The sequence below is a fragment of the Cylas formicarius genome, unplaced genomic scaffold, assembly GCF_029955315.1.
Source record: "Cylas formicarius isolate icCylForm1 unplaced genomic scaffold, icCylForm1.1 PGA_scaffold_7__23_contigs__length_41026272, whole genome shotgun sequence".
Classification (NCBI taxonomy): domain Eukaryota; kingdom Metazoa; phylum Arthropoda; class Insecta; order Coleoptera; family Brentidae; genus Cylas; species Cylas formicarius.
In genome coordinates this window covers 35665589-35680429 of record NW_026844352.1, presented here as the reverse complement: position 1 = coordinate 35680429, position 14841 = coordinate 35665589, and the positions used below count along the sequence as shown (strand labels likewise).

The 14841-nt window shown below is 35.1% G+C and overlaps 1 protein-coding gene across 1 annotated transcript in view; it reads right to left on the bottom strand.

Moving 5' to 3' along the window:
• LOC132705276 (tetraspanin-2A) overlaps positions 1-9805 on the bottom strand; it is a 112613-nt gene extending 102808 nt beyond the window's left edge. The window contains exon 1 of the mRNA XM_060675764.1: positions 9579-9805. Coding sequence (XP_060531747.1) covers positions 9579-9683 — 105 coding nt within the window. The 5' untranslated portion in view covers positions 9684-9805. The remainder of the gene's footprint in view (positions 1-9578) is intronic.
• Between the last annotated feature and the right edge of the window lie 5036 nt (positions 9806-14841).

Sequence of the window (14841 nt, the reverse complement as noted above, 5' to 3'; positions counted from 1 at the left end):
AATATTTTTCGTTATGAGTCACCCTGTATAAACGGACTAGCTTCAAGTTTAATTTCCAAAATATTTGTGAATCACCTCGTATATTTGAAAATAATTTTAAATTGTTTCTTTGAGCTTCATCTAAAACAAATAATAAACGAGATCTATTACTTTGAACCATCATTTGGACACCAGGTAATAAATCACAGAAACAGGAAAACACATGTACCATCCGGGACGAAAAAAAGAAAAGAAATAATACAAATAAAAACAATATAAAGCCATATCATGAAGAATTGGTATTTTAAGGTCCATTTATACTTGGAACTTTTTCTACGCTGGCTAAAAATAATTTCACTTAGTCCCCAGCCATGCACGTTTTTTGAGAAAATAGAGGGAATAATTCCTTTTTAATTAAAATACGCGAGCGGCGCCGCTGTGAGGTGTTTTCGTTGGGAAACGAGGGCATCAACAACTAAATTTGTTTCAATAATGTATTACCCACTTCCCGCGGAACATCACTTTACCTGTGGTTGTTTTGTACGTGTTTTTCGTCGCGTCAGCTACATTAAAGTAGACGCCAGATTTCCTTCAAAATTTATTTTGTTGTTGTTTTGTTCGCAATTATTGTTATGGTAAAGTGCAAGCGCTTTTCAATCTCTGTGTGGAGAGAGCTTTTGCTGAGTTAATATCTGAAAGACCCATGGGTATTATAGTTATATTACGCTGACGACACCGCAATAATAGCCGATAATGCTAATGATCTGCACACCCTAATAATGCTGTCAACGAGGGACCTAAAGAGTAAGACCAACAAAACGAAGTTTATCAAAATATGTCTTGCCAAACGTATATCTTCAACGCAATGGGGTGTATGGTGAACGACCAGTGGAACCCAGAACCTGAAATTAGATGCAGGAGAGAACAAGCAAGAACAACTTTTCTAAAATTAAATACCTGGGGCATATTATACGTTGAGAGCGATATGACTTTCAACGCGTAATACCACAGAGAAAGATTGAAGGTAGAAGACGAGGCATCGGAAGGAAAAAGTTGTCTTGACTCAGAAATATCCGCCAGTGGACGGGTATAAGTCACTTTCAGTCGCTCCAGGAAGCTGCAGTATATAGAACTATATGAAAGTGCAACTTCCGGAATTACGGAAAAAGATTTTCAAAGAGTATTTAAGAAAGTACTACTACTAATTATTTATTCATGTTACCTCTTACACTATATTCAAAAACTAAAACGAGTTTTCCATTTGTTGTGTACCGGGTGTTATAATATTCAGATAGAAGATTCGAATGAAATAAAAACTGGTTTCCATTTTATCGAAAAATGTTAAGTATAAAAGTTGTCTATATGATCATAGGTATCTCATAGCACCTAATTTTGGGACCACTTTTCTATATTACTGTATTTTGGAATCTACAAAAAAAAATTGCAGTCATTATGGATATAAACAAAAATAAAAAACACACAACATTAACGGTGAGCTAACAAAATAATAAAAATAATATTTCTACCAGATTTCGAAAAATGCCTTAATGCCTTTAACAATATGGCGAATTAAATTTTAATTTAACACTCATTAATTTTTCTCTATAGACTAATTTAATATGGGAAGGAGCGTTAAACTGCGTACAAATCCACCAAAGAAATGAGTAAATGCGAAGCAAACAAACGCCCACGTATTTGGATGGTCTGCTGAACTCCACGTTTCGACGTATAACTTAGCATATAGCACCAACAATTTTGTAAAGCAAACACCACTCTAGCAAATTAGCGACGATGGCATTCGAACACAACCCAAAGCAGATAAATATAATAACGACTAATTTTTGCCCGCTTGCGTTTAGGTATTTGCCGCTCCATGAACGTTTGTCCTTTTTATGGGATTGATAATCACTTTATTAGTATCAAAACTACACTGTCTCTGTTACACCGTAAAATATGCGTAGAAGTTGATAAGGGAATAAGACATTGTTATTAATTAGATTCGATGAACTTTAATTAGGATGGAAGAATTAGTTGAGTAAAAAAGATATGAAGGATACCTATCTTTTGTAAAAACATTTTGAAAATATTTTATGCAAAGAAAAGAAGGAGAAGATATAAGACAGAAAATTTCCATTTGTTGTTTTTCTTTGTTTTTATTATTGTTACTATGTTAATGCTATGTTTTACAGTTTCGTTAATAAGAAGCCCATGTAATGTCTTTCTAACATAATGTCATGGTCAGTTTGTTCCTATCTGGTTAATTGTGTTTTTTTGCACAAAATGTGTTGTTATCGGTGTTCCATGTTAGTAAAATTAGTATCAGCCCTAGTGTAAATGTAAAAAAATAATATACAGGGTGTCCAAATAGTACGTGAAAGTAATATATCTCATTTAGTTTTGTTTAAGAAAAAAAATTAGATACAAAAGTTATAGACAAGACTAAAAGAAGCAATTCAAAAATCTTTTCAAATGTACAAGGTGATTCATAAATAGGCGTGAAACAAAATTTACATATTTTTAGAGGGTTCACCCTGCGATGTAAGGTTGTTATGGTCTATACCGAGTGTAAATTTTTTTTTATTTATTATTATAAAATTTTATTATATCAACAATTTTATAAAGTAGTATAGTCATTTTTCCTATATCTATCTTGAATTTAGTTCGAATCGTTTATACAGGATGAATAAAAATGAAAACCATAAATTTTCGTAATTGAACACCCTGCATATTATACTTCCGTTAATTATTCCCATTAATGCTCTTTCAATTTTATTAAGCATTCTCTATACCTAAACTTGGTATTTTTTGAGGTATACACATTTTTACGAACAAGATTTGTCAAATTATGAAAAAATATCGTAATAAGCCAAGAAAAATAGAAATAAATAGGTATATTTTTAATTATGTGAAAAAAATATTTCCATTCTTTCCATTCATTTAGAAATTCTCCTTTCTTATAGCCCAAAGTATTATTGAATTATAAATAATATTTTAAAATCGCGTCTTTTAGTGCAAATGTGGGCCTTGAAAATCAAAGTTTGTAATGCAAATGTAGGCTGGGCATACAAATGTAAGTTGCCCAATCGTTTAAAGATCGTGTTAGAGCGAGTGTCGAAGTCGGTCGGAGACATTTCGAGCAATAAATAAAGTGAAACTTAATTAAACGGTTGTTTTTTGTTTTGTAGTTTTGTTCTTAGTTTTGAAATGTTTTCTCTGGAACTATTAGCCATTATTATTAATATTATTTAATTTTTTATATTACCCCCAGCATAAAATACTGTTTTTCCAAAGTTGCGCACTTCGTAATTAATTTTTATTAATTTTTGTATTAACATGTAAGTAATGCTATTATCTGAAAGAATTATATTTAATTCGTCCCTGTAGACTTTTTACGTTCAGGTAATATGTATTTTGTTTATATTTTCGAACGGTTTTTGTTCATAAAAATGTGCATACTTCAACTTTAAGACAAGCATAAGATAAATGACGGTACCACTTCATAAAATTGTTAGCATAACAAAATTACATCTATCAAAAATACAGGGTATTAAACGCAGCTTATTTTTGACGAAACAATGGCCATAAATCCGAAAACACTCAGTATACAATCTTTAATTGGGTGATATAATTTCATTTCTTATATATTTATGAAAATAGTTTTAATGGTGTCTTTTAGTCTCGTCTATAAATTTTCTGTTTAACATTTTTCTCAAAAACAAATAATAAACGAGATTTATTAGTTTGGCACCCTATTTGGATTATTTATTGACTGTTGAGCTAAAATTAAGCTCCGTAATTTATACTAATTCACGTTCGAACTGAATATTGAAATGATAGTTATTTTATCGTCGTATACGCAAGGAACCAATGACCTGCGATACATAGATCTCCTGCTGACATTGATGAGGCTATGAGGTTATTTGCTACGCTAAACTGAGAATTTCTCAGGAAAATTTTATAGTTTTTCAGGTCTCGGTGTGTTTTTCAGAATATCTCAGAATCCAGAAAAAATAAAGCAAACAATAAGTGAAAGTATAGAACTTTTTCCACTTGTCCATCTTCTATTTCGTTCGAGTTTCCATTTTTCAATATTCCAATTATACAATGTGTCCCAGATTCGCTTCTCTATACGGAGATCGCCGCCGCTATTATAAGTCCAGCAAAGGTTACTTTGGTGAATTTTTTAAACTGCTTCAGATTTGCGATGGGTCGCCTGTTTTCGGAAATACCCGCGCAAAACAGATACATTTTTAAGATGAGTAATATTGCGTGCATGACATCTGTCAATCGTCTTTTGTTATCTGACAAACCGTTTTAACTTTCATTTTGGATGTTGGATTTTTCAATTTTTGGAAAGAGCGTAACATTTCCAGTTCAGTCTTACAAGTGAACAAAAGGTATAATCACACTTAGTCAAATTAGATCGTAATTATTTTATGATTTATTTAACATTATTATTAATATGCAGCACATAAAAAACCGTATAAACGTAGTGAATTTTTTATAGAACATGAAGAATATAAAGAACCACTTCACAACGAGTATGTTTTAGGCAAATCACCAACTGCGTGTTTTTTTTTTTTAATGAAAAACCCAGAAAAGTCGTACTAACCAAAACTAACAAATAAAACAAAAGATAATCACGACAGAAAAAATTTACGAGAAGTGTAATGAAAAATTTAATTATGTAAGCAGCTGACTTTTTCGGCAATTGGTCACTCTTTCTCTTAGGGTTTCTATAATCTCTGGAGGATCAAATTCATAGACTTCATTTTTTGTGTGACCTCAAAATCCAATGGCGAAAGCCATTTAAAATTTTTCTTCATTGGAATGGGGAATACCGGTTATTTCTAACAGGTTTCAAAAATTTGTTAGTAACATTTACGATATTAAAACATAACTTTGATACTTTGAACTATTTAACGTCAAAGTCAGAGACCTTAGATGGAAAAAAGGTGACATGGCCTACTTATAACATAAATATAATTGAGACTTAATTTTTAGAAGTGTGATACAATCTTTCGTTCATTTTTCAGACATCACTGAACTGGAAATTGTACGCTCTCTACAAAAATCGAAAAATTCAATGTGGCCGCCATAAGAAATATGAAAGTTAAGGCGGGTTGCGAGATAGCAAAACACGTTCGAGATATACACGCTATCCTACACGTCTTAAAAAAGTGTCTGAACAGTGTCACATTTTGACAGCTGTCAATTTAACCGTTTTGGATTTACCGACGACAAAACAGATCCGCCATTTTCGGTTTTTCGCCGATATTTTCGAAACCAGGTGACCGATTGTAAATCTGAAACCAGTTATCAAATGGAATGAGTTTCTCTTAAAACTTTCCTCATTTAACCTTTGTATCTAAAAAATAGGGCCGGATAGTTATTTTTTTAACGAAGCACGCTGTATTCGATATTTCATGTTCTCCAAATATGCTGCAAAGAAATTTATTACTGGGAAATCGGGGTGTGAGTGAGAGTCAGTCAAAAAGTGAAACGGTACAACGCGGAAATACCAAAAAATCAACTAATATAAGTAACAGACGTACATTATCAGTAATATTTCAATAGGTAGTGATTTAATTTTTAATTTTTGAACGAAATAAATTTTCAGTTGCGTCGAGTATTACGCGGGGCAACTTTCAATTTCACCATCGAGCTTAACGCACCTGAATGATTTTGGTTGATTTAAAAATGTGATATACTCAAAATATTCCAAAAAGCTGCCCATTGAAAATAACTCACATTTTAACTATATTCTTGTCCATAGCAGCACCTTTTCGTCATATATTGACAACTAAAAACTTCAGTCGTTATTTAGGTGTCAGGTGATAGCACAGCGTTAGCGAGAGTTCGGCACACGGAGAACTCTTAATTGATAAAGTTAATAAAAGTTTACTTACGGGTTTTAGTCTAGGCGACTCTATTTCCTGTCGTGTTTAGCGCTTTAATATTGGATAATTTCGTTAAAGTCCTCGTCCGCTTTCCAAAGATAAACAAGTGTCCTTCCGCATTCCGCGTCTCTTCGTGGCGACGGTTATTCTACCCAAAAGCCCCCCGTTAAGCAGCTATGCGACAATTATCTGCGCCCCGACAGCGGAAGATATACGCGCGCCCCTGCCCCGGCTTTATCAAAATTTCTCTCTTGACGCAAGAAACATGGCAGGATTGTCATACGTCGACCGGCGGTAGAGACGGAGGGGTCTCGCAGATTTATCTCGGCCGTATTTCACCCAGGAGAACGCCGAATAGTCGCGCTTTGCGACTTAGGAGCGTATTATAAACGAAAAAGGAATTATGCGGATGCCTCATAACTTTTGAAAAGTGGCCGGTCGTCTGAATCTGCCTCCAGAGACCAAGTAGTTTCTCGTCTGCGCTTGCTCTTGTTTGGATTCAACTTATAGGCCGAATATGTACACCCTTATAAGATGGTCAACATGGCACAACTACATCTTCAGAAATGTAAATATCTGAGAAAAAGGTTTTAACTCGTTGTTCGGTTTTAACTCGCAACAAATGTAACAAACATTTAAAGCTTATATCAAGTGTGACCATGAAATCCATGCTGAATCTTTTGTTATTTGGCCTCACGGTCAAGTATCCCTCCAATATTTTCTTAACCATTTAAACTCTATGTACATAAACATACGTTTTATCACTGAATTAGAAGCTAATAATAACCTCACAATCTTAGATAATCTTATTAATAGAAAATCAGACCTAACTTTCAGTTTACAGTAACCTACGCGCGCGCACCGATACCCTAATGCACCGTCACATCACTATCCTTCCCAAAAATCATCGGTTATCGACTCGCTTGTAAAATTATCTCAACCCGAATCAGTGTAACCAGAATTAAAACACCTTAAATATTTTTCATATAAGAGATATTATCACAAAATACAATTCACAACAACCTCCCAAAAAAAATGTGTCCGAAAGCAACCCCAGATTTGCCACTGTGGTTCTTCTTTATCTTGAAAACATTACTTAAGAACTTAATTAAGAAATATATTTTTTCTACTCCCGTCTGTAAAATACCTAATTACACGCCTGTCTAGCGTGCGGGAGGCGTCACTTTTCCACGTCAGTTTCCTTTTCCACGAATGCAAGCCACTTCGGACATTTCCGGGATTTTACCGCACTGATTTGGGAGCAATTGGATGTTTTCGGGGATATTTCGCACGCTAACGGTCGTAGAAAAAGTATAGTATGCAACACGTTCGGTAAACTTTTTAACTCATTTATTAAACACTCGCTCCCCTCGTATCAAATAAACTTGTGAGTCAAATGACGTTTACCGCACTTGTTGCATTATATACTATTAAAATCATATTGCCCGCTTGTCCAAAAATCTCTCAACAACTTCGATCCATCAAATCCGTTTCAGACACCGGGAGTTTACAGCATTCCATGCATATACTACAGAGAATACATTGGAGAGACAGGACGCAAAATGTCAACTAAGCTAAAAGAACATGAAGGAGCCTTAAGATTATGACAGCAGTTGCCCAACACAAGTCATGAAACCAAACATCAAATATTATTAGACCAAACTAAAATTCTCGCAGATAATCAATTTTCCTACCACAGAAAAATTCGAGCTGCACAAGCAATCTGTAAGCCACCAAACAATTTTAACAGCAACTCAGTTCTTTTAGCCACATTGGAATCAGTCATCCGAGACTCTCTTATTTCGCTTCGGCCCCTTCAAACAGTATATAACAGAATAAAATACACACTTAAGCTCTGAAGAAGCGACAAGTTTGATTCATCAACAATCGACGCAAGAGGCATCCAAAAGATTTGTAAACAATATTATGTACATTTTGCGTATGCCACCATCCATTTGAATATTAACTGCAAATGCAAGCATTCAACATTTTTCATAATAAGGTGTCTCCAGATGTGAGAGAAGGAACATTCTATTTTGGATACACAATGTTTATAGATTTGTATTCGCAAGGCTTAGCCTAGAGAGCGAACTTAGGGTAGGAGACAACATAAATAGTTTGTGCCTACAGTAGTGCTGTTAAATCTTTTCTTACAAACCTTAGCAGCATGGCAATTTAAAAAATATCTAATCTAACATATCTCGAAATTAAATGAAACTATGCATTAGAAATACGTGTTTTCCAAGAATTTTATAAATAATTATTATATTGCGTTTATAATACACTTCATCCTTGACATAACTTTTTAATTAATTAATAACAATTGCTAATCTTGATTATAAAGTCTCATTAACATTTCATAATATACAGGGTTAGTAAAAAGTACCGACACGCTTAAATATCTCGAAAACTGCTAAAGCTGTTGTCAGATTTACCACTTTTTCATTTTTTTTTAATAATTACTGACCTACGGCAACACCGCTTAAATATATAAATATATCCAAAACTGCGAAAGCTGGAACGATAAAATTCAATACTTGGGGGTTTCGTACATTCCCAATTTAAGAATGCCAACGGCAATGTTGTCAGACTTCTCACTTTTGCGTTACACGTCATAATTTTGTAATTTTCAAGGGAATGCTCTATTTATTTTTGTTGCAAAGAATTGCGCATGTCGAATTTAGTTAGATCTCATAGTTTTAAGTTTTTTAAAAATTACTGAGCTTCAGCAACTCCGCTTTTTCAGTAAAAATTAATGGACCGCTTAAATATCAATCATAATTTCATTTTTTTTTTAATAATAACTGACCTACGGCAACACCGCCTTTTCAGTAAAAAGTAACGGAACGCTTAAATATATCCAGAACTGCCAAAGCTGGAACGATAAAATTCAGCCCTGGGATTTTGTACAAACAGAATTCAAAACCAAGGCAATGTTGTCAGACTCTTGCCACTTTTGCGTTGCACGTCATAATTTTGTTATTTTCAAGCGATTGCTCTATTTATTTTTGTTGCAATGAATTGCTCATGTCAAATTTATTAGTGTCTCATACCGCTTTATCAGAAAAAATTAAAGGAACGCTTAAATATTTCCAAAACTGCCAAAGCTGGAATTCAAAAATGCTAGCCGTAATGTTGTGGCAACCTCTCACAAATACACTGCTTAAATTTTCTATCTTTAAAAAACCTCCAAAGTTCTGAGATGTTTTTTTTACAACAACACGTACAACACTGTTGTCATCATTTTTGATTTTTAACGTTCTAACTTTGGCAGCTTTAAAATATCTTAATTACGACATGCAACGTAAAAGTGGTAAATCTGACAACAATGTCGTTGGCATACTAGATTCTGCATGTTCAAAAACTCCCAGGTATTTTTATTTATCGTTCCGGCTTTGGCAGTTTTGCAGATATTTAAGCGTTCCGGTACTTTTTACCAACCCCGTAGCAATATAATAGAAAATAAGAAGAAAACGCGCATAACGGAAACGAGAGAGTACACACCATCCAGCTTATCAAAATAAATAATCCTTATCAGATTCGTGTAAATATCGATGAGTAAGGTTCGTCGAAAAGGTAAAAATAACGCCTTCGTAGGCGGTAATCGATAAAGACGGCGACACTGAAAGCGGCAAAACGAATTTCAAGCATCGTTTTTCAATAAAGCACCGGCCATCCTTTTTAAACAGACGAACTTACCCATCCCATGACGTTGGTAAAGAGCATTACATATTTAATAACGGCAATTTGATTCTCGAGTTTCAATATATTCCCCTCTCCCTCGCCGTCACCTTTACCGGCCATGTTTTATGCAAACTCGTCGGGAAACACCAAATCGGATACGAAAGCAGCACTGAATTCCTAATCGAAACCGAAACCCGCACTTTCACAAAGGCTTACACCGAAACTCACTGAACTGTGGCGGATTAATTTCTGGCCGCTTCACACCTATATTTTCGAGAGATAAGATAAAATTATTTATCGCCGCCTGATTCATCTGTCTCTTTTCTTTTATCCGTCGCTATTTTACTATCCTCGGAATTAAGTGACTAACGCCACAAATATTTTTTTTGATAACGAATGTGGAACACACGATCCTCTAGGTTTGCATCAGGGGCCATAATCACTCTGTCTTCCACCATTAGTTATTATTTGTAGAAAGTATCTTTATTTCTATTATTTATAAAATATCATTTGTGTCTCAAATCAGAAAATGGAGATGACTTCCTTTGAAAAAGCTGGTGCCATCTAAAGAATAAGAAAAATCAGTTTTCCTTTAATCTCATATAGATGATAAAACTAGCAGAACTTGAACATTACATAATTCTTTTTGTTGGGTAGTGGATTTTATTCATGAAATTTAAAAATTCATTGTATAGAAAAACGTTGAAATCAATAAATATTACTAATAAATGTTGTCAAGTTATTAATTATAGGCGCTATTTAAATAATTTAAATAATATTTCACGCTACTATATCGATTGCAATGCGTCAATGTTAGTCAATCAATGAAGGCAAGCTTTGCTTGGTCGGTGCTCAATTGGCACTTGAAATACACCGTGAATACTCGACTTGTCACTTGACCTTGAAATCTCGTCACTTCATTCAGCAGTTTACACCATGTGCGCGCACAGAATAAGTCTACGTCTTTGCGAAAGTGTATTATAGTCTGCAGGAATGTGATCAAAAAAGTAACCAACAACAGGGACATGGACAGTTTAAAGATAAAATGCCGGATAGTTTTCAGATTAATATAGCTAGCTGGGTGAAAATTTTGATTGAGTTTATTTAACTTAAGTGTTTCTCACCTTCCCTACGGCTGTAACTTTTTTGACATCCGTTTATTTCGAACGAACCTTGAAAAGAAAAACGCAAAGTCTACGCTGAGTCTGCCAAACCTTAAGGAATGTCAACCCGTATTAAAAAGCTGTACGGCTATTGCGCCTGCCAGATCCGGGCGGAAAGGAAAATAAATTATTTCCTTTCGATTATGCAACATACTGAATCGACCGGACGACCATCCATTTTGATGATTGTTTTTCGAAATTGAAAATGGCGAGAAACGCTGCCCTGTCGCTTGATTTTCTGCAAAGAAGAAAAGAGAGGATAAAATAATTCTCTGTCTGAACGAGAATTGGTGCATAATTTTTCCGAAAATAGATTACTTTAACAGGCCATATTAATTTCAAACAATAATAATAACAAAAAATAGAACCTAAAAATAATTGGTTATTCTTGAAGGATATTTAACACATACTAGGTTTTAAATTGTTTCAGTAAATGACTTCAAAGTTATTTCAGAAGCAAAACTAACCAGATTTTAGGTAGATTAAAATAATGGGTGTTTTTTTTTCGATGTATAGAACTTTAAGTTAGCATTACTGTTTAAGATGGCGACCGATTTAACAGCTGTCAAGTGATTTATTCTCAGTTTGGTTTGGCAATTCATTCATGAATAGTGCGGAATACGTCGACAAAATCGTCCATCAGAGTAGTTAATGGAACGTTCTCGCACCACGTTTACTCTTATTGATAACTCGCATCCCCAGAGACGCCGTAGCATTGAGGAAGAACCGAATGAGTCCATCCGCCATCGAACATACGAATTGGATCTGTGTCCATCCACTTTATGGAAGATTTTGCGGAAGTATCTTGGTTTACGTGCTTACAAAATCCAACTCGTGCAAGAATTGAAGCCAAACGATCATCAAGTAAGGCGTAGATTCGTCGAATGCTGCCGAAACTGCCGCATTTGGAGCGAAGCTAATCCTCAAATATATGTCGAAACACCGTTACATCCAGAAAAACTGACTGTGCGCTTTATAGGCTGGTGGAATCATTGGTCCGTACTTCTTCAAAAGCGATGATGGCCAGAACGTTACAGTCAATGGTGATCGGTATAGAGCTATGATTAATAACTCTTTCAATCCTGAATTGAATAACCATGATGTCCAGGAGATGTGGTTTCAACAAGACGGCGCAACATGTCACACAGCTCGTGCCACAATCGATTTATTGAAAGACACGTTTGGTTACCGCCTAATTTCACATTTTGGACCTGTGAATTGGCCTCCAAGATCTTGTGATTTAATACCGCTAGACTACTTTCTGTGGGGCTATGTAAAGTCATTGGTCTATGACTACATCCGCGCCAGCCGTGGCGGTCATATGCCAGAAATCATATTTAAAATGTAATGCCACAGGATTATCTTTCGGATATATAAAATTCATGTCAATCGAATAATCCATCGTTGTTTTATTGCAACTTAAAAAAAGCACGCCTTATAACCAGAAAAAAAAGAAAATTTTCCTCCTAATTTCAGATAAAAGCTTGTAACTTTGAAATCATAATCTTTCTGATTGTCCTACTCCACACCAGGGTTGTTGTTTTTTTATTTTACAACAATTTGAATTCAAAATTCCAACATCACAATGTCAAAATGGGGAATCAATAAAAAAAAATCTCTGAACATCTCCGATCTGTCAAAGACCGAATCTAGTTTGAGGCACCCGGAGTTTACAGCATTCCATGCATACGCGGCCAAGAATAATTTGGGTAGGCCGGACGAAAAATAACAACTAGGCTCAAAGAACATGAAGGAGCCTTAAGACTACGAAAGATAAAGTCATCAGCAGTGGTCGAACACAGTCACGCAAACGGACATCAAATTTAATTCGGTAAAACTAATGTTTTTGCATATAATCAATTCTTCTACCAACGACAAGAGAGAATCTATCAAAATCTATAAGCAACCAAACAATATTAATCGCGACTCAAGTCGTTCACCAATATGGGAATCAGTCATCCGAGGCAATGTCTCTCCTTTAGTCCGCCTCAAACAATTTATAAAGAAGTACAGAGTAGAATGCGAGCAAGTTTCAGCTCTGAAGAAGGCAACGGCATGATTGGCGAAACGTCAGCAAGTTCGATTCAACAACAACCGACGCAGAAATCCAGAAGTTTTATAATAATAGTCCACCAAATGAGGATGTTAATTAGACGAATTTCGAAAACGTCTGCCATGATAATCAAAAATCCTGTTTGACATCAATTATTCACACCAACTTCTGGAATTGACAATATCTCTGTGGTTTATTATCAGGGTACTACCATATGTGGCCACAAGGGTTTCATTTTAATTTCGACGTCACAACTCGGTCCGGCTCGAATGAATTTATTAAGTGTAAACAAGACCTGGATGGGAAAAAACAGTTCGTAGATAATTCCCTTTGAACCCTGCTGCGGGCTCTCAGTAAAATTTTCTCCAAAAGTTGGAAAGCAAACAGCCAGGAGACTTTTTAATTTTCTAGCACCGAGGCACCGGGGAAAATAAAATTTTCGCTAGGTTTTCCGCGAAAATTGCCTGCGCCTTGTAATTAAAACTGCCAACGATGTGCACAGGATTAATACCTAATATCCCTCAGGTATTAAACTACCATCCGATTACTCGTCCTAGATTGATTACCGTGGTCGCGCCGTTATTAAAACCCTATGAGAAAATATCGAAAAATTTCTCAATCACTTTGACGTGCGGCGCTTTTCGTAAATTAGTTTCCGGAGAGTCTAAGAATTTTTTTTCCGCGCTTCACAAAGGAGTAATTTGCTCGCCGAACGATTTCGAATAATAAACTTCGAATAAAGAAAAAAAAGGGAAGTAATACGGGACAAAGTTAGGGAAAGAAACTGTTCTTCCAATTCGGTTTTGTTCGCGCCGCTTTTTGTCTTTAAACGACAATGAAATTAATTCTATTGATTGGAGAAGTTTTCCCTCTTCCCGCGACCGGATTCACTTCCAAACGAACGGGCTCTCTAATTTATCATTGTTTGAATTTGTTTATTCCCCTTTTTCAATCGGCAGTCTGTCCTCGTTCCCGACCTTTTTCGGATAACGAAGTTTTGTCGAAGCCGCGTGGGTTTGTATTGAAATTTATCGGTGATCAAATCAGAAGCGCGATCATTGCCGTTGACTGCGTGGATCAATTTGTCGGATTTCGAATATGAATTCCAATAAACATAACTAATTTTTTTAGGTTGATTACTCTTTGGGGCCGCAAATTAATGAGGATAGTTACGTCGGCTACTTATTTTCGAGAGCGCGTGCTTTCGCAGTGGTATAGCGTTCGGCTTTTAGTTATCTATACAATTTCTATTAGGGTTTCCAGAATCTGGCTAGCATCAAAACTTTTGTGAAGGATTTAATAAGCTGATTTTAATAGAAAAATGCTTCAAAATTGACTCTCACCATCTCGATTTTATGTTTTTTCATTTACGTTTGAGTTAAAGCATAGTAATTCCACAAATCCGAAATATCAATGAAAATTTATTCATTTGTAGATTAAAACAAACTTTTAGTATATATATATTTTTTTATTATCTTGACAAATGTAATAATAACTTTATCTCCATAAACAGATGTTGAACCACCGCCATTTTTATATTTATGAAATGACAAGCCTTTATAAGCTAATCATTTCGTTTGAGTCTATTTTGTTAAAAGAAAGTAAAGGAACTGATAACGTAAGTATCATCTAATTTTAGCTTCAGTTTCTAAACTTTTGGATTCCTCCTGCATCGTTTTTTGCTGGGTCGAACTTGCTAACGTTTCGCTAATCATCCTGTGGGCTTGACAGTTTCAGTCAAGCTCTGAACAAGCCAACAGGATGATTGGCCAAACGTCAGCAAAAACCGACGCAGGAGGAATCCAGAAGTTTTGTAAAAAGTAAAAAATTCACAATTTTTCATTAATAACTTTTCTGCATTTGGCAGAACTATACATACCTACGTGCATTCCAAGTTATTGTGCTTTTGCTTCGTATGAGAAGTATTTTTAAATAAATAAAATAAATTTAACAAACTGATGTCGGGGCAGTCACATAACAAAGTGGTATGGAGATAATCCTTTCTATTTTTCAAGCTCATCTTGAGTGGTATCGTTGGCAAATAAAATTAGGCAGCTTTTGG